Genomic DNA, 26,602 nt, shown 5'->3' on the forward strand with positions numbered 1-26,602 from the left:
TTTTGCATTTTTGTATTTTTTTGTGTTTTGATTTTTTGTATTTTTTTGTGTTTTGCATTTTTGTATTTTTTTGTGCTTTGCATTTTTGTATTTTTTGTGTTTTGCATTTTTGTATTTTATATATTTTTTCATGGCGTTCCAACCCTTCCTTCAATAATAAAAAAAATATTCCACTCTTACTCTTGAAGGCAGCTCTTGTGCCCCCGAACTTTTTTCAGCTATAGCCTACACAGAAATTACATGAAGAGTTCATATACATTTACCCTAATACTCTCATTCCATTACGAGAACACTAGAATGGTTTTTATCTCTTGCTAACAGAGAGGAGTTTTTCGGATAATATGTGAATGCACTCTTTGATAATTTTTGATGTAGGATTGAAAATGTAACTTACACAACAAGTTTATGATAAGATAAAATATACAGGGTGTCATTTTAATGGCGCCCACGGACCACGGAAACGTATAGAGGACATCAAAACAAACAACTTTTTTCAGTAACATTTTTCTCGTTGGAGCATCGTTTCGGCGCTACAGGCGTTCAAAAAAGCCCGTTTTGCCGCCTGAATGCTGGCAACCACACACAACATTTGATTGCATTTGTGACGTCATATCCCGTCGTGAAGCGATGCGTTACAGGGTTGCCAGTAACACACATATTCTGTGAAAAATCACATAGCTACAATCAGCCACATTATGTACCGTAAAACAAAACGAGAAAACACGTTCTGTAACCTAACAGGAAGTAAACAAACGGTACGAAAAATGGTAGAAAGGAAATATAATTCAAGTGGAAGTGGTCATATCGAATTTTGTATCAGCTTACATGTCAAATATTTGCAAATCTAGTTACCAAGTTGGCATCTACAATTTAGTCTATCCACTTCGTCCTTCTGATACTAGTTGTCTATGACACACTGAACACATGACAAAATAGAAATGAAAGAACTCAAAATTCCAAAGGTAAGCAACACATAATATAATGTATATTCAGGGCATTATGAGGCAAGTGACAAAAATGGTTGAAAATATAGGGATATAAATAGTAGTAAAACAAACTCTCCGACGACTGTGTTTATCTACGCACCGGATACACATGTAATAGTTTGCAACTGTGAACAGGGTAGTGTATTCGCTACTGATTCATAATTAGATTGTTACTGTGGTTGTACGTGTTGTAGCCGTAATGTAACAACGTGAACCTCGGATACTTCCGTTATCATCACAAAGTACTAGAAGGCATCTGTACACAAACCTGTAGATATCAACCTTGCAACGAGATTTGCAAATATAATTGACATGTAGCTGGGCGTAAACAGCCACATGTAAGTTGTAAGTACAATAAAAGTTATTGTTGTTGATTTTTGACATGTAGGCTGAGACAAAATCCGATATTGACTTTTCATTTTGAATACGTTTTTACCATTTCTCATATCGTTGGTTCACTTCCCCCTTCCCCTGAGATGTTGCTGATCTTCTGGCTAGTAGGCTATGATGATCGGTATACTGGACGCGTTTCTCGCTTAGTTTTACAGCTAATAATGTGGTTGGTAGTTTGTCATTTTTCACAAAATTTGTGTGTTCCTTGCAATCCTACCGTGCGCTGTTTCGCCGCAGGAAATGACGTCACAGATACGATCAAATGTTGTGTTGGGTTGCCAGCATCCAGGCGGCAAAACGGTCTTTTTTGAACGGCTGTAGCGTCGAATTGACGCACCAACGTGAAAAATGTTACTGAGAAAAGTTGTTTGTTTTCATGTCCTCTACACGAATCTGTGGTCCGTGGGCGCCATTAAAATGACACCCTGTATAATATTTCATACTGCTACTTTCCTATAAATTGCTCCAATTCTCAAGGACAGGAATTCTTCTTCTACATCTCTAATTGTACACCCAATGCATTTTGTAACGTGTCTTCGTTTTCACCCATCATTCGTTTCTTCTCATGAGATCATATTTGTGTTAACAATATATATTTATATACCTGTATATCTAGTTAATTTACATTAAGCATGCTTCTGTTCCAGCATCTTTACTTGAGCCAGCTGGAAGGTTTTACCGTGTACATTTTTATTTCCCCTTGGTTCGTCGGCTTCCATCAAATTGTTTTGATGAATTCTTCTTGCGAGCACGAAGGATTGAACGACGAACTTGATCGTGGGAATGCCTTCGTGATCCTCTACGAGCGGATTGGCGCTGTGGGGATTGAACTACCCTTGGCCCACGTCGCTCACCTACATTCTGAGGACTACTTCTGTTCGACAAACTACTTCTATCGGAGGTGTTGTTATCCATACTTAATGTATCCAAGATTATCACATTTGCAGGTTGGACATAGGGCTCCAAAGCAGATAGACCACCTGAATGCTCAGAATCTCGAGCGTGGACGTCCACATTCGTGCCCTGTCCCTGTACTGAACCTGAAGCGTTAGTGGACGGACCAATTGCATTTGTTGAATTACCCACATATCCTGAGACACCCGGATCGTTTCTGTTAGCAATCATCCGGGCGTCTCTGTGAACTGTCATATCAAGTGCAACGTTATATGTTAAGCGGGGTGTTCTGTTACAAAGATCTGCATCTGCAAGTGGATCTACACATTCTTCGTGGCTCATATTTTCTTGGTTCCTAGTGCATGAGGAATATTCTGTGTCTGTGGGAGCAGCTCCTCCAACTGGTATATTTGCATTTCCAGCAACGTTTTGATTTCTGATAAAGGCAAATCCAGCAGCTCCCAATGAAGGATTTAGGTTGCGCATGTAGAAATTTCCTGGAGCAAATCTGCAAACAGGTGGATTTGCGTTTGCAACAACGTTTTGATTAAGAGTGCCTACAGCAGTGCCCCTTGATGAATGAGTGTGGTGTGAAGGTATAGGATTATCTCTGACAAAATTTGCAGCAGCAGCTCTGAAGACGGATGGATTTGGGTTTTCAACCACGTTTTGATTTTGATGATGAATGCCTGCAGAAACTCCAGTTATTGATGGAGTCTCATTTCCAGAAGCATGATTGCATCTGCAGATATTTTCTCCAGCGGCTCTGAAGACAGGTGGATTTGGGTTTGCAACAACGTTTTGATGATGAATGCCTGCAGCAGCGCCCCTTGATGATGGATTCTGATTTCCAGAAGCCTGATTGCACATGCAGAAATTGTGTTCATTAGCTCCCCGAAAAGGAAGTAGATTAGGAACGTTACGATTTGTAGAAACGATATTCTGTGTGCCATAATTGCACACATAATGTGAGGACCCTGCGATTGGTGGAATGTTATTTTCTGTATAAAAATCTCCTTCGCCATATTGGATTTCTGGATTTCTTTCCACATTGCCCTGTGGGGCTTCCACCAAAGGGGAGTTTGGATTCATGTCATGTTCAATTTGATTCTCAGGGTGGATTTCTGGATTTCTTCCGGCATTGCCCTGTGGGACTTCCAACACAAGGGGGTTTGGATTCATGTCATGTTCAATTTGATTCTCAGGGTGGATTTCTGGATTTCTTCCGGCATTGCCCTGTGGGACTTCCAACACAACGGGGTTTGGATTGATGTTATGTCCAATTTGATTCCCAGGGTCTTCAAATTCTCCTGAAATGAAAGATTTGTTTAAAATATACTATCGTTGACGTGGTATCGCAAAAAAAATGTTTCTTAAAGTACAGTCCAATGATTTTGTATTTTGAACCTTAACAATTGGATACTTTTTGAAGGGGATGGGGGATTACCGCCTCTTGTTACAGAGAGGTTACTGGGGAGATGTTCTGCTTAATGAACCCCACTTCGCCTCGTCATTTCAAAAAGCTTAAGAAAGGCTGTCAGGCCTGTAGCCAAAATTTTATTTCGGGGGGCTCATCTCTTATCAGCAGCCTCCACCTAGAGGCAAAAAAGTGGGGGCGGAAGATGAATTTCTCAGTATATTACAACTTATTATACAAGATGTTTAATGAAGATATTTGTAGGTAGGATATAGGGGGAGGCTTCAGCTCCCCGAGACCTCCCCCTGGCTATACATGTCTGATGGCAGTGTATCGACAATCAACGTAGGTGTTCAGGGGCTCTTCGGCCACAGACGCGAAAAGGTAACGATCAACATAGCTGCTGTCATTGTTCCTGAAGATCGCCTAGCAACTGTTGGCAACCTGAAAAACATGTTACACATCTCGCATGGCAGTCCCTTCACCGTTCTTCACCAGCATTTGCACTAGACTTGTGTCTGTGCATGGCAAGTACCGAGATCGCTTACACCAGAGCAGAATCAGGTGCGAGTGAACCTGTGTAAAGAACTTGGTTGAGGAGCATGGTGCCTAAAGTGAACCATCACTGGCGATGGAAGTTGCCTGCATCACTGGGACCGGGAAGGCACACAGGGCAGCACAGTTTGGATAGTGTCCCCTTCTCCGAACGCCAAAGCAGGCTAAGGTCGTTAGCATGATATGCCAACAAATCCCACGGTTACTGGGTGGAATTACGTAACTGTTTTGAAGAGCCTGGACTGCCACATCCGCCGAAAATGTCTGCTATAGGTTGGCGTCTCAATCCTGAGAACGCCAGTCTATTGCCACTGTTGCTTCCTAATATCTTGCAAAGAAAAAATCAAATGTGTAACCCACCCTCCATATAGTCCTGACCTCGATTCACGTGACTTTTTCCTTCCCTCGTCTGCAATTGAAACTAAGAGACAATCTCTTTGACTCGCCTGGAGATGTCATGAAGAAGGCTGGGGTGGTTGTGAAGACCATGTCAAAGGATGTGTTCCTACACGTATTCCAAGATTGGCAGACCCATTGGGCCAAGTACATTCAACTCGACATAGACTTCTTCGAAAAGGGCCCTGTCCATCTGGACCATGCATGATGTCTTTGGTGAGTAATGGAATCACTGCCATTCTTAATTAACTGACCCAGATTAACCATATGCAATATATAAGAAATATTGTTATATCTTGATATTGAATAGTATCAATTGGTTTATATACGTAGCAGTCTGTTCAATAAATAAATAAATCCACCAGATATTGAGATTGATTCATAGCCCTTGGAAGATTTCCTTATACTCTGTCCCTCGAATCTTTGGCGCAAGTAGTGACTCGAGGGGGTTCGACCAATCAAGGCGTGAGAGGGGAGTTGAGTGCTGCTAATAGCTGTTAGGAGCAGCGTGTACTGCTTCGCTCTGCCCACTAGCTTTGTCCCTTTCTCTACTTATATGCGCGGCCTTGCTTCACAGATTCCCGGGACAGAATATAGACATGAATGTAAACAAAGTGCGGACTTACCACGCATATCTTCCGGTATCGTGTGACGTTCTTCAGTTACGTAGCTAACAGTACGTCTGCACACTAGGATCATCCTGCCATTTTCTGAAAAGAAAGTAATTTTGAAGTTAGTTGAAACTGTAAGGGAAAATACAAATTACATTTGACACCAAAATGACTAATGATCAGTGCAGCTTAAACGGACAATGGTGTGAAAAGTAGCATTGCTTTTTTAAGGTTTGTTGTAATATGACGTGTCACTCGTGTGCTATGCGACATGTCGCTAGTCGCTTGTCACACCGGTGTGAAATTTCATGTGTCGGGCGCTCATATCTGGAGGACAGAGCATCAATTTGCCTCAACAAAATAACTGTTGAGGCGCTCTTCAGTACTTATTTCAATCAGTTGGGTGGAGGCACATAGTGGTTCGGATCCCACTTTAAACTGCAGCTCCAATCCCGATTAGCCTTACTGTGCATAAAGTGGACTTAAAACAACAAAGCAACAACAAAATCCAATCAGTTGGTGTAGGCATCCGTGGCGAGTCATCATCACAGTGCGCTACGACGGCAGGAGTCCCATGATTGATTGATTGATTTGTTGTTTTAAGTCCACTTTATGCACAGAAAGGCTAATCGGGACTGGACCTACAGTTTAAAGTGGAATACGGACCACTTGTGCCTCCACCGGGTATCGAACCCGGAACGCATTGATTACAAGTCAACGACGCTACCACTGCGCCATCGGGGAGGCCCTGGCAGGAGTCCCATGACATGAGTGTTCCTTGTTGGTGTCCATCACTTTCATCAGTCAAAAGTTACAGAAAAGCGAAGTAAAGTAAACCAAATCAATCAAAATCCAATCAGTTGGTAAGGCGCATGATATCCATCTCTTTGTCATATACACTCTTGCAGTGGCTACTCGAACTCGAGTGACGCGATGTGCTAACCACTCCGCCACGGAGGCAGGCTGCTGTTGTATGCATCATCTGATTGCGTGTGTGCGGTCGAACACTCGTAAGCTATAGCTTCTCAGTAAAGAAAAAAAAATCGCAAATTGCTCGGTGGATAGCTTCAAACATAATATATACAGGGTGTTTCCGTTACCTTGATTCAAACTTCCAGGGTGGGTGGATACTGACCCAACTATAAAGTGCAACGCTGTCCTGCCTGCATCGACTCTGGGAGCCGACATTTTGAATAATTACTTTATCGTTTTCGTCGTAGAGTGCTACGATACACTGTAGTAACGTTCTTATTAAACCTACAAGCCGAATCTGTCAGTTGTCTTAATCCACTGTCATAGCCAGCCCCAACTAGTTTTGGCTCTTAACTTTTTAATGACGCATTTCCGGACCGGGATTCCTTATCTCATATTGGTACATGAGCAGGGACGGCGCTACAGAGGAGCTGGGGCGGGGCTGAAGCCCCCCAAACCAGGCCTCAGTCCCTCCGATAGCCCCATAAATTTTTGTAGTACGGTAGACGCATTTCAACCGAAAACTTAAAAAGTAAAATTTACATTTTTCCATTATGAAACTTCCATTGGGGCAAGTACAATGTTCAAGTACATTTTCTAGTTTGGTTAGATCGCAATTACTTTATTACGATATGTTCTGAAATCAAAAACCCAATCGTAATTCGATACTAAGTACTTTAGGGTTAGCACATCGCGCTACAACGCCAGGGGTCCCGGGTTCGAATCCTGGTCTGGGCATGGATGTTTGTGAGTGTCTATTCATCAATTTTATCATATCATCACTCATCCCCATCTTCGCAAATTAGCCGAAAGTGGCACAAAACGCGAATTAAAATAAATCAAATCAAAATCAAAAAGATACTAAGTAATTTGCCAATCACGAGTCGCCAAACTTCCTAGGAAGATGGACGTATTCAGTGGATGTGAGATTGTTCTTTGATTGTTGTTGGCAGCCTCTGTAAATGGTATCACTATATTTCGGAATAGGTCTAACAGGTGTGACAAATGAATTTTTATAAGTAGGATGACGTTCAAAATCTAAAGAAGCGTTATGTTTCCTTTTTGTTTGTTAGTTCCTCATTTGAATGCCGACAACTGCATTAGAGTTAGATATGTTCTCTCGTTGGTTTCATCGTTATATCTATTCTTAAGTAACTAATTCTCCTGCATTCTTAAACCCGAAGGTTTATGGCTGCAGCAACACAAGCCTTCCTATCCTTATCACTGAAAATATTCTAGAGGGAGAAATACGAAGTTAAAGAATGAAAGAGTACACAAACTACCTAATTCCTAAACGCTAAAACATTGGAAATATTAAAATTGGCCTCCCAGCCTCCATGGTCTAGCAATAGAATTGCTGCCTTCATATCAATGGGTCCCAGGTTCGATTCCAGTGGAGGTAACATTTTATTAAGCCATTCAGATTCCACTAGAAGGGCTTCCCCTATGGCGTAATGGCAACGTCGTCAACTTGTAATAAGGGATCCCGAGTTCGATACCCGGTGGAGGCACATTGCACAGTGGTTCGGATCACACTTTAAACTGTAGGTCCAGTCCCGATTAAACTATCTGTGCATAAAGTGGACTTCAAAAAAACAATTCAATTCAATTCCACTAGAAGCTGTAGCTCACGTCCCGATTAGCCTCTGTGCATATAATAGACCTTAATACAAACTCAATCAAGTAATCATTGAAATACGGTGCGAATATCAGCAGACTTGGGCAATTTTCTTGCTGGCAGTCCTAGTCCTACATGTTAATTAATTATAATTTGTGAGGTTAGGAAATAATTTCTGCAGTACCACCATAGTGGACAAATTTGATTCTGTTCGGAAGAATCAATCTTTGAAGCAAATCTAAAATTATTGATCCAATTCTGTGCAGTATTTATGCACAATATATTCTAAAAAAATCTTCAGCAGTTATTTTCACTAATAAAAATGCCCAGTGCAAGAGTTGCAACTATATTCATTGCTTTTATGTCCACGCCCTAAGTTCTGAATTTCAGTCTTTGAACAAGAAAAATTAAAATATATTTCATCATGGCAGAGAAAATGGCATCATTAACATACTTTCTATTGAAGGGTGGTTTGTTTATTTGATGCCTACTTTATTAAGTTAGTGCCGCTTTTCTGATGTACGAAAATCTACAATCTTTCGCCGCTCCCTACTGTTGTAATTTGAACAGTTTAGAGTTATGGCACACTGAGGCAGAAAGGAACTCAAAATAAAGACCATTCAGCAGCTGCTTGCAATGGTTGAAATATTTAAAATGGCCTTTTACGAACTTTATAAGCTTTGTGTTATTGAAATGTGCCCACCACCATCAACGACTGCTTACGGTGAATCAAGTATTTCCTTCATAACCGAAATGGTAATGAGAGGTTGAATTCTATTTCTATTCTGTCCTTTGAGAAAGAGCTTGCAAAATCTTTGGATTTAAGCAAGGTTGTAGCTGTTCATAAAAACAGACGTACCTTATCGTAGTTTCTTGCTGAGGTTATTTTCTTATTTGAACAAAAAAGTACTCACATTCTTTACATAGAAATAGTGTTATGTGTAGTATTTATACATATATCCAGCGAGTTGATAATGAGTGTATTTCTTATGGTGTATTTTGTTTAATGTTCATATGAATGGTAACTATGTGATACTATTTATTCCTCTCGATAATGGCTTAGGAAAAGGAAACAATAAAATTATTGCATTTTATTTGACATCAAAAATTCGTGCCTGTAGAACAAAATGCAACATAACATCTCAGTGATTTATCTCTGGATCTGACTGTAAAGTAGGTCGCTGGTACAATTATGCCGTAGTAAAGTATTACGTAATTACCTTTTAGCCGATATTAGTTAGCCCCCAGAGAATTTGACTCCGAAATCTGTACCCCCCATTATTTCATTAAAGAAAGTAGGAAAAATACATTCAGTAAATTTGATAAAAAAAATATTAACTAAACTGCAGGATACCCAAAAATTCTTACATACTATTTATCATATCACCGCTTATATTGAGAAAAATTGTGCGTAAACCTAAGTGTTCTAAACGTATTGTAATTTTAAAATTTTCGAACGAAATATTATGAAGAGAATATCTTTCATTCCAGAAAGTGTATATCTAACAAGCGCATTGCTCTTGTAGTAAAAATTTATTGCCGGTTAGAATCTATATGCTGACAGTTCAGCTATTGACAGCTGCCAGTATTGCTTTGCCAGTTTAATGGAAAATCCCTAACGAGCAGCAAATTATAGTAAATGCTGCTGTTGTTAGGACTTAATGCATGAACAAGAAATGTATCACACATTTATGCACTGCAAGTTACAAGATACTTGTATTTTAAACAATAATTAATTACTTTTTTTCTGACGCTTTCACGTCCAATGCTAAGTTTACGAGACTATCAGAAAGTGCTGCACGTTTTCACAACTAGTGACGTCAGGCCAATCACAGGACGTCTCTACTTAAGTAACGCAGAACGTGAATTTCAGCAATGTTTGAAGCCGTATTTCACAAGAACCAAAACAAATAGCACCAAGACATTTTGCATTTCTAATTTCTGTGTCTTTATCCGTAAAATGAATGTATTTAAAACGTATTTTATTGTATTTTCCTCCCAGTCGAGACTCCCTCCCCCACTATGTGCATATATTCTAGCACGTTTTTGGGGTGTAAGGGGTGAACCTTCCACGTAGTACACCCTGGACTGCATTTTGCAGACTTACGAGGCCTGAACCTAAGGCCAGTATAATCCTCGTAAGACTGTGTGTGTGTTGTCCTGTGTTTTGTCCTTATTTGTGCTGAGTGTCCCTTTACAGGCTCAGCTTTTAACCGAAGTAAGAATATTTTAGTCCTCCGACATTACAGACATGTTATATTAGTTACGTTTTAGTTATGGTAAGGGACTCACTCAATCAATCTCGTTTTTAGAATACACAGGAAGCAATCGCGCATTGTTGCCAAACGTGATCCATCCTGTAGTTCGGCAAACATGCTTCGAAATGCAAAAGTGACTCGTTCCTTTCAGTTTGAAAACAATAACAAAGCTTGTGGACAGTGAGGTCACTAAATGAATACAATGGGTGCATTCCTCACCACGCATAGCTATCAACGTCTTGTTTATTCACTATGACTTGCCTGTGACTAATTTATACGCACTTGCAAGCATATGTGTTACCAAAGGATATTTGTTGGGCAAGTCAGGCCGATAGGAAAATGATCTTATTGAAATAAAGAATATTATTTATTTCCACTCTTCCCTACCTAACGTGCTATCTTTCAGATGAGAAAACAACTTGCGTTATGCTCCCTACATTGTAAGGGTTAAAATGATATCAGCGAGAGCATGTTCAAGAAGGTCTAAGGAGGGATTTTCCTTGGTCAAGTGTGTACTACTTACCAGGTGGAAAAACAACTTCGATTGTGTTTTTCAAATAGCCAATTCCATGATATAATTCTATATTATTGATATGAAAAGCACGAGATTCTCATTCCCCTTTATCTACTAAAAGTGCAACTTAATAGGTGAAAAACAACTTGGATTCTATTCCTTACGTTAAGGTTGCACATTGCACCGTACCATAAAGGGACGTGTAGGGGAGGATGAGGAGATAAGAGCCAACTCACGTTATCGGAGCCCCCTCACGTTATCGATGTCGGTCGTTTTTGGAAGTCATGTGATCAGCACCATGCTCCGGCCGCCTTTATCCCCCGATAGCCATTTATTAGAATGTGGGTGAACTCCAGAGCTGCTTTATACAGGGACAAGGCCGGGAAGATTCCGACCTTAGATCATCCACCCCGGAAATCGAACCCGGGTCCACTGGCGGTTTCAGGATTCGTGAACAAGGGGTACGATAAGCAAAACAGCGCCCCCCTATACTAACTTTTTTCTAGCAATTTTATATGTAGTATCTGTATGACGATTTTTTTATGTTTAATAATACGGTATAATTAACGTAAGAACTTTTTGGAATATACAACACTAGTAAAAAGGATCCCATATTATACAGGCATATTTCTATATGTTTCTAACGAAACTATTAACATTTAATTATTAATATTTAATAATTAAATAATATAATTAATGCCTCTATATTGTTAATGTCTTTTGTATTTGTTATAATAAAAACATAGTACTGTAGTACATGATACGAGGTATTACATACAATATTTTTTCAATATGTGTTCCGAAAGACGAAAGTTAACTTGTGATCGATCCTTGATTTCTGTCCTCCTTTCCAAAATATTACCATCCACCTTACACTCTAAGCAGACGAAATCTACCTTTCTCTTGTGGCGCCGGTGCCGTAAGGTTCATTCAATTTTCTTATATTTGTACTGAAATGTTTGTGCATGTTAAAGATACCAAGGTTAACAGTTGAGTTTACAAAAGAAGCCTACGAGGGCCGTATGATCTGAATCTATCAATGCAGTGCGAAATATTAACATTTCTGCACAAGTTTAGTTCAACAAACATCATCAATAATTCCTAGAGTCGATCTTATGTCATGGTGGTTCTTATTTTTGATTTCACCTAAGTCAACTTCGAGAAACTTCTCTCTATGCTGGCTGTCGAAATTGGCATGCACAAACATGATCTAATGATTGACTTTGCTGTTGACTAAAGAACAGCTGTCGCTGCAGATCTGAAACACTCCACCAATAAGGGAATGGTCATAGATTCAGAAACTGCGCAGAAATCAGACATTTAAATGCAAAATTCCAAGTCAAGGTCTCGCGTCTCGATTTTTCTCACATAACACATATTTTCACAGATTAGTTGTGTCTGATTAAACAAAATACAAAATGCACACACAATATCATTTATTAAACCCTAAGTTATTGAGAGACAAGCACAACACGTAACCTGTTGCCCCTGAGAAGAAAATTTAAAGAAATGCATAATATTTTTTGCAAACAATTACCCCATTAACTAACGTGTTAACCCTGAAAATTAAGATTTTTGATTCTAGGGTCATTTGACGCCATTTCAACGAGGTCATGACACCCACCAACTTCGATTTCGATGAAATTTGGTATACACCTTTACTTTATGGTTGAAAATAAAACTAAATTATTTTCACTGTATCTCAAACGGTTTTCATTTTACAGCACTTTGAAATGTCATAAAATCAGTGTTGTCTGTCACTCTTGAGACCCTCGACACAAGATACCTTTGCTTATATTTTATTTCTTTTCTCCTCAAACAATCATCAGATCTCTTTGAAATTTTACACAAAGTTCAATAAAATAAGGAGGATTTCAGGAAAAAATACATCACGACTCAAAAAATTTTACAAATGCTTATGAAAACACTAATAATGGATTTGTAGCCTAATTTTTGTGGTGGGAAAACTAGGTGACGAAAATATGAATTTTCATCATGTGGGTATAATGGAACCAACAACTTTTGATGTTCAAAATCATTGCAAAGACATGCTCTTTCTCTACAAAAAAATAAATTTTTGGTTTTTTTATTTCTTCTAACGAAAATTTTACGTTTTTTGGAAATTGCCTAAATAGCAGGGTCAATCCGTACCAAATGGTTCAGCACTGGTCGCTCGACCATTTTTAAAAATTTAATTTGTTTGTCGTTGTAACCCCTGTACAAGGTTGGTTCAAAACAGGCATTATTTTTCTAAAACTAGACTTCGTTTGAAAATGGTGGCCATTTTTGTTTCATGACTTGCAACATTTTTGGCCTATGCAGACAATTGCGATAATTATGATAACTAAGCTAAGAAAAATTATAGAAATCTGGGGTAAAAAAACATTGTTTTCAGTAAATTTCGGGCTACATTTTATGTTCCGTATCTTTTTTCACCATATCTAATGCAAATAGCTGAAATGTATGGTCAAAACGACTGATATTCAATTTTGAAGGGAAATCGATGTATAGGATATTTTTTTACTAGGTAAGCAATGAAATATCAGAGCTATATTTTTTTAGAGGAAATATGTACATCTAAAGTTTCAGCAGAAAATATTTGACACGCAGCCGTACACACCTTTTCTTTGATAATAGCTACTAACGTGCTTACTATACCATTCGTATGTTGCAATTAATTAATACGTACAATAATTGTAAATGCATGATAGTTCATTAAAAGTAAATAATAATAATTGTAACTAATAACATAAATTTGTCTGTTTTTGCCAAACCTCCCCCTGTCGTAACTTTGTTATCATGTAATATCAATCTCGAATTTTTTTACAAGTAACTCTTTATGCAGTAAATATCAAACTTTATTTGTTTCCCAACCAGATATTGGTTTTGTTTCAGTTTTAAGTCAACTTTATGCACGGAAGGTTAATCGAGACTGAACCTACAGTTTATTAAAGTGGGATCCGAACCAGAATGTGCCTCCACTGGGTATCGAACCCGGGACACCTTGATTACAAAACGTCGACATAACCACTGTGTTCCATTTGGAAGACCTTTCCAACCAGACATATACTTGGGCCTAAATTTTGAGAAAAATGAGCATTTTCAAAGAGCTTTAACTCAATGCGGAAACCAGTACCAGAGCTCAAATATTTTCTACTGAAACTTTGGATGTACATGTTTTCTCTAAAAAAATTAGCGCTCTGATATTTTATGGCTTACCTACTTAAAAAATATCCTATATATTGATTTCCCTTCAAAATTGAATATCAGTCAGTTTTGACCATACATTTCAGCCATTTGCATTAGATGTGGTGAAAAAAGATACCGAACACAAAATATAGCCTGAAATATACTGAAAACAATGTTTTTTTACCCCAGATTTCTATAATTTTTCTTAGCTTAGTTATCATAATTATCGCAACTGTCTGCATAGGCCAAAAATGTTGCAAGTCATGAAACAAAAATGGCCGCCATTTTCAAACGAAGTCTAGTTTTAGAAAAATAATGTCTATTTTGAACTACCCTTGTACAGGGGTTACAACGACAAACAAATTAAATTTTTAAAAATGGTCGAGCGACCAGTGCTGAACCATTTGGCACGGATTGACCCTGATATTTTAGGCAATTTCCAAAAACTTAAAATTTTCGTTAGAAGGAATAAAAAACCAAAACTTTAATTTTTTGTAGAGAAAGAGCATGTCTTTGCAATGATTTTCAACATCAAAAGTTGTTGGTTCCATTATACCCACATGATGAAAATTCATATTTTCGTAACCTAGTTTTCCCACCACAAAAATTAGGCTACAAATTCATTATTAGTGTTTTCATAGGCATTTGTAAAATTTTTTGAGTGGTGATGTATTTTTTCCTGAAATCCTCCTTATTTTATTGAACTTTGTGTAAAATTTCAAAGAGATCTGATGATTGTTTGAGGAGAAAAGAAATAAACTATAAGCAAAGGTATCTTGTGTCGAGGGTCTCAAGAGTGACAGACAACATTGATTTGATGACATCACTGATTTGATGACATTTCAAAGTGCTGTAAAATGAAAACCGTTTGAGATAGAGTGAAAATAATTTAGTTTTTTTTTTAACCATAAAGTAAAGGTGTATACCAAATTTCATCGAAATCGGAGTTGGTGGGTGTCAAAATCTTAGTTCTTTTGCGTTGATTTGATGTGGAATGACCCTCTAAGTATACATACCAACATAAGAAGAAACTAGAAGCCACAAAGAAAAAATCGGGAATTTCAGAGTTCCGAACAATATAATTACATGTCTAATCCTAATATTTGATTTTCTTTGGGGGACAAAAACGAGAATTTGTTTCTTGCTTTTAGAATCATAAAGACGACGGGAAGTATGAGAAATGGGTGAAACTATAGAATTAGGTACGACTACTTCACTCAAATACTCGCCCAAAACGTATAATTTGGTTAACTTTTCTTTTCTCAGGGACGAAATGTTACGTGTTCTCATTTTATCTCAATAACTTAACTTCACGCACGAAAGGTTGGTTAAATAACTCACGTTTCGTTTTGTTGTTGTCAGCCGTACCTAATACTATACGTAGTTTTACCAACTTGCAGCGATATTTTATTGCGATTTCAAAAGAAGAAGCCAGGACAGAAGCAAATACAAAAACAACACTAAACCTGAGATAACTAATGTTATCCAAAATTCAAGTGTCAATATCTCTAGTTTCGAAACTCGAATCGCAAAAATGTTTTCACTATGATACTGTTCGGGAAAAGTGTACAAAAATGATTCGCTAGAAGTTAGCCGTTTTTCAATGATTTCAATAAAACCTGATTTCGAACTTTTCAGAAAATTAGTCATGAAAGTAGACTGACTCAAGGTAACCTTTTCCCGTTCTCTCTGCATTTTCCTATTTCCTGCCCCTGACAGTTTTTTCTTTGCTGTACTAATTTTCATTGGATGTGAAAACGGAAAACCTGTAAATACCGTACTCTTCTAATTCGTGCGATTCACTTACTACCAGACCACAACTGAGTATCCGAAGGGAAGCAATGCTACGAACTTTTTTTTTTTTTAATGTTTATCGTGCCGCTTATTGTTGCGGATTATTAAAATGCTCAAAAATGTCCACTAGTAGGGTGACCAGACACATACATTAAAAAAAGAGGACAGAGCATGGTGAAAAAGGAGGACAAAGTCATAAAAAAGAGGACACAAAAAAAAAACTGTGCCATTTTGCAATTACTCATAATATCAGAGGCGAAGATATAGTACAAGCAATGCAAGCACTGCTTGCATAATTCGAATATCATTTAATGTACTTAATGTTCTAACCGTATTTAGTTTCCATCGCACTCGATTTCGCGAAAAAATGCGGCCGCAAACTCCCCCAGCAGCTCTGTAGCAAGCATCAGCCTCAATGCTTGCAGCCGTTCTGCGGGAAAATAAGGCCTCCGAAGGAGTCACATGGCGAAGCGTGAAATTCTGGTGGAACCCGTCCACAAAGCTTCTACAAAAAGCTGTGCTTTCCGAGCTTGCGTGATTCCCGAAAATAGCCGAGTTCAACCGAAAGCAGAAGGATTCATCTATGGGTACGTTGCCAGCAAAAAACTAGTAACGAATATTTGTCTTCATGAACACGTAAACAAGATCGCAAATATAATAATAATTGTTAGTCATAAAATAACTAAAAGAAGTTATTATCACTGTTCTAAATTCCATATATATCATATTATATTACAAATTATTTTAGATTTCGCGAAATGTAAAACGCGTAAAAAAAGTTGACATTGGGAGTTGGGGCAGTGGAATTTCTGCACCCCCGTGAAGAGTTTTCTCAGGGAGGGAGGGAAGATTGGACGGACCTTGGTCCTGCACCCTGCTTCCTGGTCGGTCCAGCTCAAATTACGCCAGAAGTGTTGACCGCTACCAGTGTTTGCCACTGCCAAATTATTTACGCAGTAATTCAAGTGAGCTCTTTCACAAATTTTACAATCAATAAATTGACTGCTTTTGAATAAAACTTGGGGTGAAAATAAAGCTATCTGAGAAAGAACTATCTACTGATATTTGTACATGGCATAGAAGTAAATCGTATACATTCTGCATATTATGAGCACAAGAATATGTTTTAATGATTGATTTGTTGTTTTAAGTCCACTTTATGCACAGTAAGGCTAATCGGGACTGGACCTACAGTTTAAAATGGGATCTGAAACACTTGTGCCTCCACCGGGTATCGAACCCGGAACCCCTTGATTACAAGGCGACGACACTACCACTGCGCCATCGGGGAGGCCCGAATATGTTTTAAGTTCTATTATTATGACGCAAGTGGTGTTCCCAGGGTCTTTTTACGGTCCCCATTTTGTCATCTTTTCCTTCCTTTGACGTTTTTTCTTAGATATACTGGGCCAAAAGGGGGTTATGTCTACCATCCACCCCCCCCCTTCGCCCCGGGCACGCCATTGAATGACACTTTATTACTTAAATATTAATGTACATACTCGTTCTGCTGAAATGATTCTGATTCCTCCGCGTAATTTTTATCTCCAAACTGATATATCTTTCCTTTGTGACGGATAAAATTAAGGAAATAGGTTGGTATCACTTTCTGTTGTTTCAGAGATTTTCAAAGTGATCTTGTGTGGATGCTTGCATTTGCAGTTGTGGAAAGCGCGTGGGATAGTGTGAGTGTTTGTTGCTTCGTGTTTTGTGCTGTGAATTTATCGGAATGAACGCGTATTTAGGAACGGTTGATGTGAAGTGCGGGTGTATTATTGAGCAGTTGAAAATTGCTTCGTTTAGCTCGAGAGAGATAAGTGTTAAAATGAAAATCGTGGAAGGGGGTTGACCAACACCAAGAGTTTGAAATTTATTGTGGTGAGTACATCGTCTATGCATGTGTTTCTTTGCTTTGAAATGAATTTTTTATTGTTTGTGTTTAACTTTTTATTTAGTGTTTAAGTTACTCCAATGCGGTTTTTAGGGTGCCCAAAAATACTAAATTACATCATGCAGCGTAAATTAAACAAATGATTCCCATTTTTTTTTATCTAAATCGGTTTGGTCACCGTTTGACCATATTAAATAATAATGAACAAATAAAGGTACTAATAAGTAAGTAAGAAATTCCGTCTCCCTTTAGTCGTATGCGGAAAGTTCGCATATGCAAAATGTTTAATATCATATGAATAACGTTACCTGGATTTTTTTCAAAAAGTAAATGTGACGTTTGCGGATCATATGGTTTATTTTTAGTACAGTCACTTTATTACGATATTTTGACAAATCCAGCGACTGGGTAAATGAGGCTATAAACCTTGAATCTTTCCCCTCGGCATGTCGTTGTAGAGTCCAGCGCAGTTATTTCTGCCGTGCGATGCGCGAAACAACTAAAGAAGCAGTGTTGCTAATGGAGCAGATAGAAAAATCGCTGCAGTGCGCCGATGCACAGCTGTTACGTACAACAATAAAATTAGAGAATTCAGGTCTATCTAACGTTGAGTTTTAAACGTCATGCATTATACCAGGACTAGGATTAATATGTATTAACAAGTGGCTTTGTATGTAGCTACATACATATGGACTAAAAATTCGCAAAATATGAACTAACACATAAGTAAAATTACCAAAAATGCTGCAAAGAAGACTTCTTCATACGATTCCTTATTTGAGTGATTTCAAACAAAATAAAAAATATATATAGATATATATTATTTTTCATTGCATTAATGCACTGGTGGCGTTCTAACTTTTCACTCCCAAAACCCGTATACACTGGTATGGAACTGCAACGGCAGATAATAACATGCCAACGTGTTAAACCGCTACAATTGCACCATAACACTCCTCCGCAAACAGTATTATTATTTCCTCTCTGAGATCTGCGACAGTCGGTTGCCTTTGTTGTACATTTACAAAGGATGCCGGCTTCGACAACAATAACAAGTACATATACTGCCACTAGACGATAAGCTGCGCGGCTTTTTCTTTTGTTATGAACCAGGGCCGGCGCTAGTCATTTTGCCTCCCTGGGAGGTGGCGGCAGATGCCGCTCTATTTCGACCCCCCCCCCCCCGGTCATTACGCAGCAACGGAAAATTGAAAATCAATATATTCCTAACTAAAACATCAAAATATAAAATAAATAATCAGACTTCTTATGCTATTTCAATACTATTCAGCGCAAAAGAATATCTCGCTCGATCACAGTTTTCAATAGGCTTATTTTTTTCTTCTCTTCAAATTTTGCCGCTCGGTTCACCCTCCCCTTCCGCCGGCCCTGCTATGAACTTGGTCACCCATCAAAGCATGGCAATCTTAACACAGAAAACAATATGTATCGCATTAAGCAGCAAAAATGACAGCCTCCTCTATGCAATTTCTACAAGAACACCTGCCGGAGCCAGAGTTGAATTGCTTAGAATTTCCCGAGCTTGGCTATGCAAGGTTTTTGATTTCAACTTCGACAGAACTGGAGGCATTATGGAATTTAACGTTCATTAGCAAACACACACTTTTACATACACACACGCAATACACGCACACAACGTCAAACCGGTCAAATACTTAGTATAAAATAAAAATATGGTGCTTCCAATCCAACAAAACTCACCGCCACTTTACCTGCTTTCCCCTTCCGTGACAGAAATAGTGCTTCATTATTACAGTTGGCAACACTACTTACTAGCTAGCCAATGAACATGCACTGCATAAAAGAAGCAACCACTACGCCGTGCTATATTGCCACATTACCGTCCCTACCGACCGGTGGGAACCGCGAGCTGGAACGCTATTCAATTGTTTTCAATGAAGTTTGCGCGAGTGTGTCCAGGAATGGAATGACAATATGGCAACAATAGCGAAGGTTTTCGAGCAGGGTAGAACACGTGATGCTAAGAGAGAGGGAGACGAAACGAAAATTCGTTTCTACGCAACGGCAAATTTACGTGTGTGGCACTCTACTACATGTTTTGTTGTACTGAAACATTGCTTGCCTCCTTCGTAAGACTACGCTTCGCTACTGCATAATATAATCATTGTAAAAAAAAACTACCAACACTTTGCTCACACGTCATTCTGATGATTTTTTCAAGAATTTCTTCTTACCTTTAAGCAACGAGAGCATCTACTAATTAACACATGACAATCATAGCTAAGAATATCTATACTTTGAAGCACATAATTTTAATATTTTTCCATTTCTTGGATTTTAGATATCCCCATAAGTGAAAGCAAATGTAAGAGTAATCTTCGCTTTAACTTATTTCCAAAACCGAATTTAAAGTTTAGGTAGTTTAGATTCGGTCAAGAAATATGATTTTAATACTACAAACATTTCTATCACTCTTTTAACAGCAGGAGAAAGTGACAGCGCTCTTGCAATTTACCTCATTTACGTTTCTTCCATCCTTTAAAAACTGGATATTTTCTTGCAAGATCATTGATGAATTTATACTTTCGCTTCGTTATTTTTCATAAAAGTAAACTTAGTAGTCAAAATTCTCACTACGCGTTTCTCTATCGACTATGTATGACTCTAAATTGAATTGGCCGACATCTGTGAAGGAGTGGTTAGCACACCGAGCCAGAACGCCAGAGATCCCGGGTTAGAATCCCATCCTGGGCATGGGTGTTCTTTGTGAGTATCCTCTCATCAAAATCATCATATCATCAATCATCTGCCAAAAATGGCAGAAAAGTGAATTAAAATAAACCATATTAATAAATCGAAAAGAACTGCTCAGACTAAATGTGTTTCGCAAGTCTCAGATTGCGAAGCAACGAGTTGGAATAATACGTACTAATGACTAGGGGTGTGCGGGACAGAACATTTTTTGGTTGGGACGGGAATTTTTTTTAAATCCCGATCTTCGGGACGGGAAAAATTCTCAATTTTCCGACCAAGCCGGGATATTTTCTGACCGGTAAATGTTAAAAATTTCCCGATGCTGGAGAAATCACGAATTTCACACGTCACTTTCCCTTAAGTTTTCTTTCTGAAATTTCTTAAACAAAAGCTAACAATTTGTGAGAAGTGTCAAGACACTTACAATGCAAAAAACATCAAGAATTAACCACTTTCAGAAATTACCATTTTGAAGTTCCCGACTTTTCGGGATCCCCAGAACTCTGAAAATACCGAATGGTCATTTTAAAAAGTCGTTAATCTCGAAGTTTTCTGCATTGTGAGTGTCTGGATCTTCTCGGAAAATGTTAGTTTTTATTCCAGAAATGTAAAAACAACCATTTGAGGTGAAAAAGACGTGTAGAATTCGAGATTTCCAGAGGTTCGGGAAATTTCGAACATTTCCCGTCCCGAAAATTTCCGGGAAATTGCGAGTTTCTCGCGTCCCGAATGTCGGGATTTGAAAAATTTCCAGTCCAGATCCCGACTCTACCAAAAAAAAAAAAAAATATTCCGCACACCCCTACCTACAGATGACTCAGTCGGGAAAGTGATCTTGTTCAGCTCCCAGATGCTAGGTGAGCATTGCTTGAATACTTAACGCGCTCCAAGCATTCTCTATGCAGCATATTTGCTACCGTCGATTCTATACTCTTCCCAAAAAAGGAGGTCATTTACCGATTTCTCAGAAATCCGCCCGGACGCCGGACAGACACCTAAAAAGGAGGACATGTCCGGATAAAAGAGGACGTCTGGTCACCCTATCCACTAGCCCTTTCGAACAGCCGCCTGCCGCGTTCTGAAGCAGTGAACGGAAAAAGAAACACCGACAATTTAATTCTTAAAAGTGAGAATGGATCTTATAAGGGATTGTTGACGTTAGAGGACAGGTTCCGCGCGATTGTTGACAGTTGATTGAAGCAGCAAACAAAATGAATTGTGTTTTTGCATATTTTTTTTTCCTCTTACATATCTCCAAAACGTGGAAGTTGCATAGCAACAAATATGCACAATAACAATAACAAGTTTACCACAAAGGATGCATTCAGTAAATAAAATCCGGCTACGTCCTGCCTTCATGTCGCCCCGGGGTCCGTGAAAGAACAGGGGGTACGGCCGTACCCTCGTACCCCCCCCCCCCCCCGGAGCCGCCAGTGCCGGAGTCTCCCGGCTGGCAGTCAGACACCCTATCAACTAAACCACCGCGGCTCTTATATTTCTTACATAGCAAGTGTTAGAAATTAGTGCCATAAATTCCCTAGAGAGAGGGGGCCAATATTATTAAAATAAATTCCACTCGTTCAGCCCCATCCCTCAACTAATAAAGGTGCAACTTTCTAGTTGGAAAATAACATTTTATTACATTCTTACGTAGTGTAGTGTAGTGTATAATACGGTCTAGCTGATTTTTGCTTAAACTCCTCTTTTCGTTCAATTATTCTGCTGGAATAGCAATTAACTGAAATGTATTTCTTTATGTGTTTTACTTTAGAACGGTACCAATTTCCAGAGGGAGTGTAAGGGGTGACCCTTCTACGTAGCACATCCAAATGTCAACCTCACTTCCACGTATCCAGGACCAGGGCCGTACGCAGGGGAAAATAACACTATAACACTGACAATTTTTTAAAAAGATTTTGCAAGAATTTTCATTTCGTCCTTGTATAAATCCATATGTTTGTTATAGAGAGAAACAGGCTCCAGAAGTTTGCAGCCTGCAATATTGCGTAATTTTAGTTTTATAACCATTGATGCAAAGCTACCAGACGCCCATATTTAATCGAGAAAGTACAGTTTTTCAATCCCTGTCGAACTGCAGTCGTGATGTGAAAATTTATCTTTTTTTGGTTATATCACATTTATGCATGTCCTTTATAACGGGTGTCCCACTCGAAGGTAGCCTCGCAAAAAACCATGTAATTGCATAAATATTGACAGTTTGCGATGAAATTTTGAGAGAATGTAATTTATTCCATGAGAAAGGTGACTCGGCAACACTGACAGCAACAAACAAGTTTCGCGAGTCGTCGTTGTTGGCGCCATGTTTTCAGTGAACTGTTTCGAGAGTTCGTGAATCAGTTGGATGATCAGGAATTGACACTCGGTTGGTACCAACAAGATGGAGCAACATGACACTTAGATTGATATTACACTTGTAATAGAAAAACTAAAAACCATTGATTTAAGAACTTCTTAGTTACCACTAAGTACACAACTTATTATTCTACTTAAACTACTTAAATAATTTAAATTCAATGAAATATTGGAGAACAAAAAAAAATTAGAAAATTTAATGGAAATAAATGACAAAATAATAATAAATATTCACGAATATTACTTCTTCAGCAAGAAAATACACCAGAATAGTATATTCCATGCTGAGTATATGAATACAAATATAAGGTGTAACCCGCGCTTAAAAAAGAGAGTAATGCAACATCCATAAAACTAAAATATGATCACCCAATAATTCTGTTTAATAAGCTAATCTCTCCCAACAAATTAATAGAGGGTGGAGCAGCCATATTAGTAATTCTTAATATAAATCATCATAAAGATAATCTAGGAATATAATTAATTATTCCCCTATTAATTAATATACTACGACTACCCAATCGCTCATAAGTAATATTTACTAAACAAAATATACCAGAAGAACAAAGACCATGTGCTACTATCAAAGTAAGCCCCCCAATACCCCACATTCTTATGGTTATAATTCCTATTAAAACAAGACCTATATGTGCCACAGATGAATATGCAACCAAGGCCTTTAAATCAATTTGACGTATACAAACAAGACTAATTATCCAAATACCAACAATTCTAATTCCAAATCAAAAAATATTATATTTAATAGCTAACCCCTCAATACAAGAAATAACTCGCAAAATACCATATCCACCAAGCTTTAATAGAATTCCAGCCAAAATTATAGAACCACTAACATGAGCCTCAACATGAGCCCTAGGTAATCACAAATGAACCAAAAATATAGGCATTTTTACTAAAAAAGCAAACACCATTCTAATATACCAAATAAAATAATTTATATCAACTTTAATATACCTAAATATATACATATATAACCCTCCTACCTTATAGTTTAATATAAAAATACCAACCAAAAGAGGCAAGGAAGCAAGTAATGTATAAAAAAGTAAATACACCCCTGCCTGTACTCGCTCTGGGTGATACCCCCATCCTAAAATTAAAAATAAAGTAGGAACTAATTACCCCTCAAAAAAAAATAAAACAAAAAAAATATTCTCATAAAAGTTAATATTAATAATAATAACAAAACAACTAATAAAAACATAAATCTACAAGGATAAAAGTAAATCGAGATAATATTATTTCTAGCCACTATTATTAAAAAAATAATTCAAATACTAAGTAAAACTAAAGAGTAAGATATTACGTCCAACCCAATAAAATAACTAGCCCCCATATCAACTCACACTATTAATAAAAACAAAAAAACAACCAAAAATAATAGAAACTTGAACCACTATTCATAAAGAACTATTAAATCTTAAATGGATTAAAAATATAAAATAAAAAATATATTTTAACACTTCAATAATACAAAAGAATTAAAATAATCATTACCCTGAGTACGCGTAACTGATACTATAATAGACAAACCAAGAACCCCCTCACATACACAAAATGAAATAAATAGCAGGCAAAAATAAGATTCTTCTTGATTACTAATAAAACAATAAGTTATATAGAAATATAAAGATAATACAATAAATTCAAGTCTTAATAGAGTTACTAATAAATGCCTCCGTTGAGAAGTAAAGCATAAAAATCTAATAAATAAAATAATTTAATATAAATAACACTCTTAACATAAGTTTTTATAGTTTAATAAAAATAATGGTCTTGTAAATCATAAATGAATTAATAATTCTAAAAACATCAAGGAGGATATAATTATATCATCAAAGCTCCCAAAGCTAATATTTAAATTGAACTACCCCTTGATATTAAAATCCAATTAACACTAATTATTATCATACTACTGATAGCACTAATAATATTACAAATAAAACATCCACTATCTATAGGAATTATACTAAAATAATTAAATAATTACAAATGACAAAGCCAGCACGAACTTATCACCCCATACTAAAGCTAGCAAACAATGCATTAGTAGACTTACCAGCTCCACTAAATATTTCCTACTGATAAAATTTTGGTTCACTTATAGGTCTTTCAATTCAAATTTTAACAGGTCTCTTTTTAGCAATACATTATATTTCAAGAACAGATTTAGCCTTTTCCAGCTTAATACACATCTGTCGAGATGTAAATTATGGATGAATATTACGAACTATTCATGCTAATAGAGCCTCCATATTCTTTATTTGTATATATATACATATTGGACGAGGAATATATTATGGATCCTATTTGTATATCCATACATGATCAATTGGAGTTATAATTATATTAACAACAATAGCAACAGCATTTGTTGGATATGTACTTCCGTGAGGTCAAATATCATTCTGGGGTGCAACAGTAATTACTAATTTACTCTCAGCAATCCCATATTTAGGAACTATATTAGTACAAAGAAATTTAAGGTGGATTCGCAGTAGATAGCGCTAGACTAACCAGATTCTTCGCCTTTCATTTTTTACTACCATTTATTTTAAGAGCAATATCCATAATTCACCTACTTTTTTTTTACATCAAACCGGGTCTAATAATCCGCTTTCTATTAACAGCAATATGGACAAAATCCCGTTTCATCCATACTTCTCCATAAAAGACATATTAGGGTTTAAATTTATAATTTTAATACTAATACAACTGTCATTAATATTTCCTACAACCCTAGGAGACCCAGAAAACTTCACTCCAGCAAATCCACTAGTAACTCCAGTACATATCCAACCAGAATGATATTTTCTATTTGCATATGCCATTCCACGATCAATTCCAAATAAATTAGGAGAAGTTCTAGCACTAGTATTATCCATCATAATTCTATTTATTATACCAATACATCATAAAAGAAATTTTCGTGGTTTACAATTTTACCCTTTCAATCAAGTATTGTTTTGATTAATACTTGCAACCTTTATTCTATTAACTTGAATTCGGGCCCGACCAGTAGAAACCCCATATATTACTACTGGGCAAGTATTAACAGTTATATATTTTATATACTTCATTATATCTCCTACAACACTACTATTATGAGATAAAATTTTTAAAAAATGACTTCTTGGCTGAAACTTTAAGTATATGTCTTGAAAACATAAAATAGAATATAAATATTCTAGAAGTCTATACATTGTAACTATTATGCAATTAAATATAAATTGATATAATTAATCCCCTAAAACCAACAAAACAATAATTCAAAGAAACTGGAAGAAAACTCCTCCAAGCCAAATATATAAGCTTATCATAACAAAATCGTGGTAAGGTCCCTCGAACTCAAATATAAATAAATCCTAAAAAAAACAACCCTTAAGTAAAAAGAATAAGAAAAACTATACCCCCCCCAACAATAAAATTCTAAATATAAAACTTATAAACAAGATGCTAGCATATTCAGATATAAAGATTAGAGCAAATCCACCAGCACTATATTCAACGTCAAACCCAGAAACAAGTTCAGACTCCCCCTCAGCAAAATCAAAGGGGGTTCGATTAGTTTCAGCTAAACAAGAACTTAATCAAGTTAAATCTAACGGAAAAGCAATAAAAATAAATCACAAATAATGTTAGAAAGTATTAAATAAAAGTAAGTTATAACCACCAATTAAAAAATAAAAGATTACAAGATTAAAACTAATCTAACCTCATAGGAAATAGTTTGAGCAACTGCTCGAAGACCACCAAGCAATGCATAATTAGAATTAGATGACCATCCAGCAGATATTACTGTATATACTCCCATTCTTATACAACATAAAAATAAAAAGACCCCCAAATAAAAATTAAACAACAAAGTATGATAGGGAAAAACCACCTAAACAAATAAAGTTAAAAATAAACTAAAAACTGGAGATATATAATAAGGATAATAATTTCTCAAAATAGGTCATGTTTGCTCCTTAGTAAATAACC

The 26,602-nt window shown here is 37.1% G+C and overlaps 1 protein-coding gene across 1 annotated transcript in view; it reads right to left on the reverse strand.

Annotated features, from left to right (window-relative positions):
- Positions 1–26,602, reverse strand: part of LOC145982115 (uncharacterized) — a 169,619-nt gene that overhangs the window by 114,005 nt on the left and 29,012 nt on the right. The window contains exons 4-5 of the mRNA XM_083115684.1: positions 5,268–5,351; positions 2,151–3,583 (exon numbers count right to left, since the gene is read on the reverse strand). Coding sequence (XP_082971810.1) covers positions 2,151–3,583; positions 5,268–5,351 — 1,517 coding nt within the window. The remainder of the gene's footprint in view (positions 1–2,150; positions 3,584–5,267; positions 5,352–26,602) is intronic.

Source organism: Lepisma saccharinum, chromosome 2, assembly GCF_977018435.1.
Source record: "Lepisma saccharinum chromosome 2, izLepSacc3.1, whole genome shotgun sequence".
In the NCBI taxonomy this organism is placed as follows: domain Eukaryota; kingdom Metazoa; phylum Arthropoda; class Insecta; order Zygentoma; family Lepismatidae; genus Lepisma; species Lepisma saccharinum.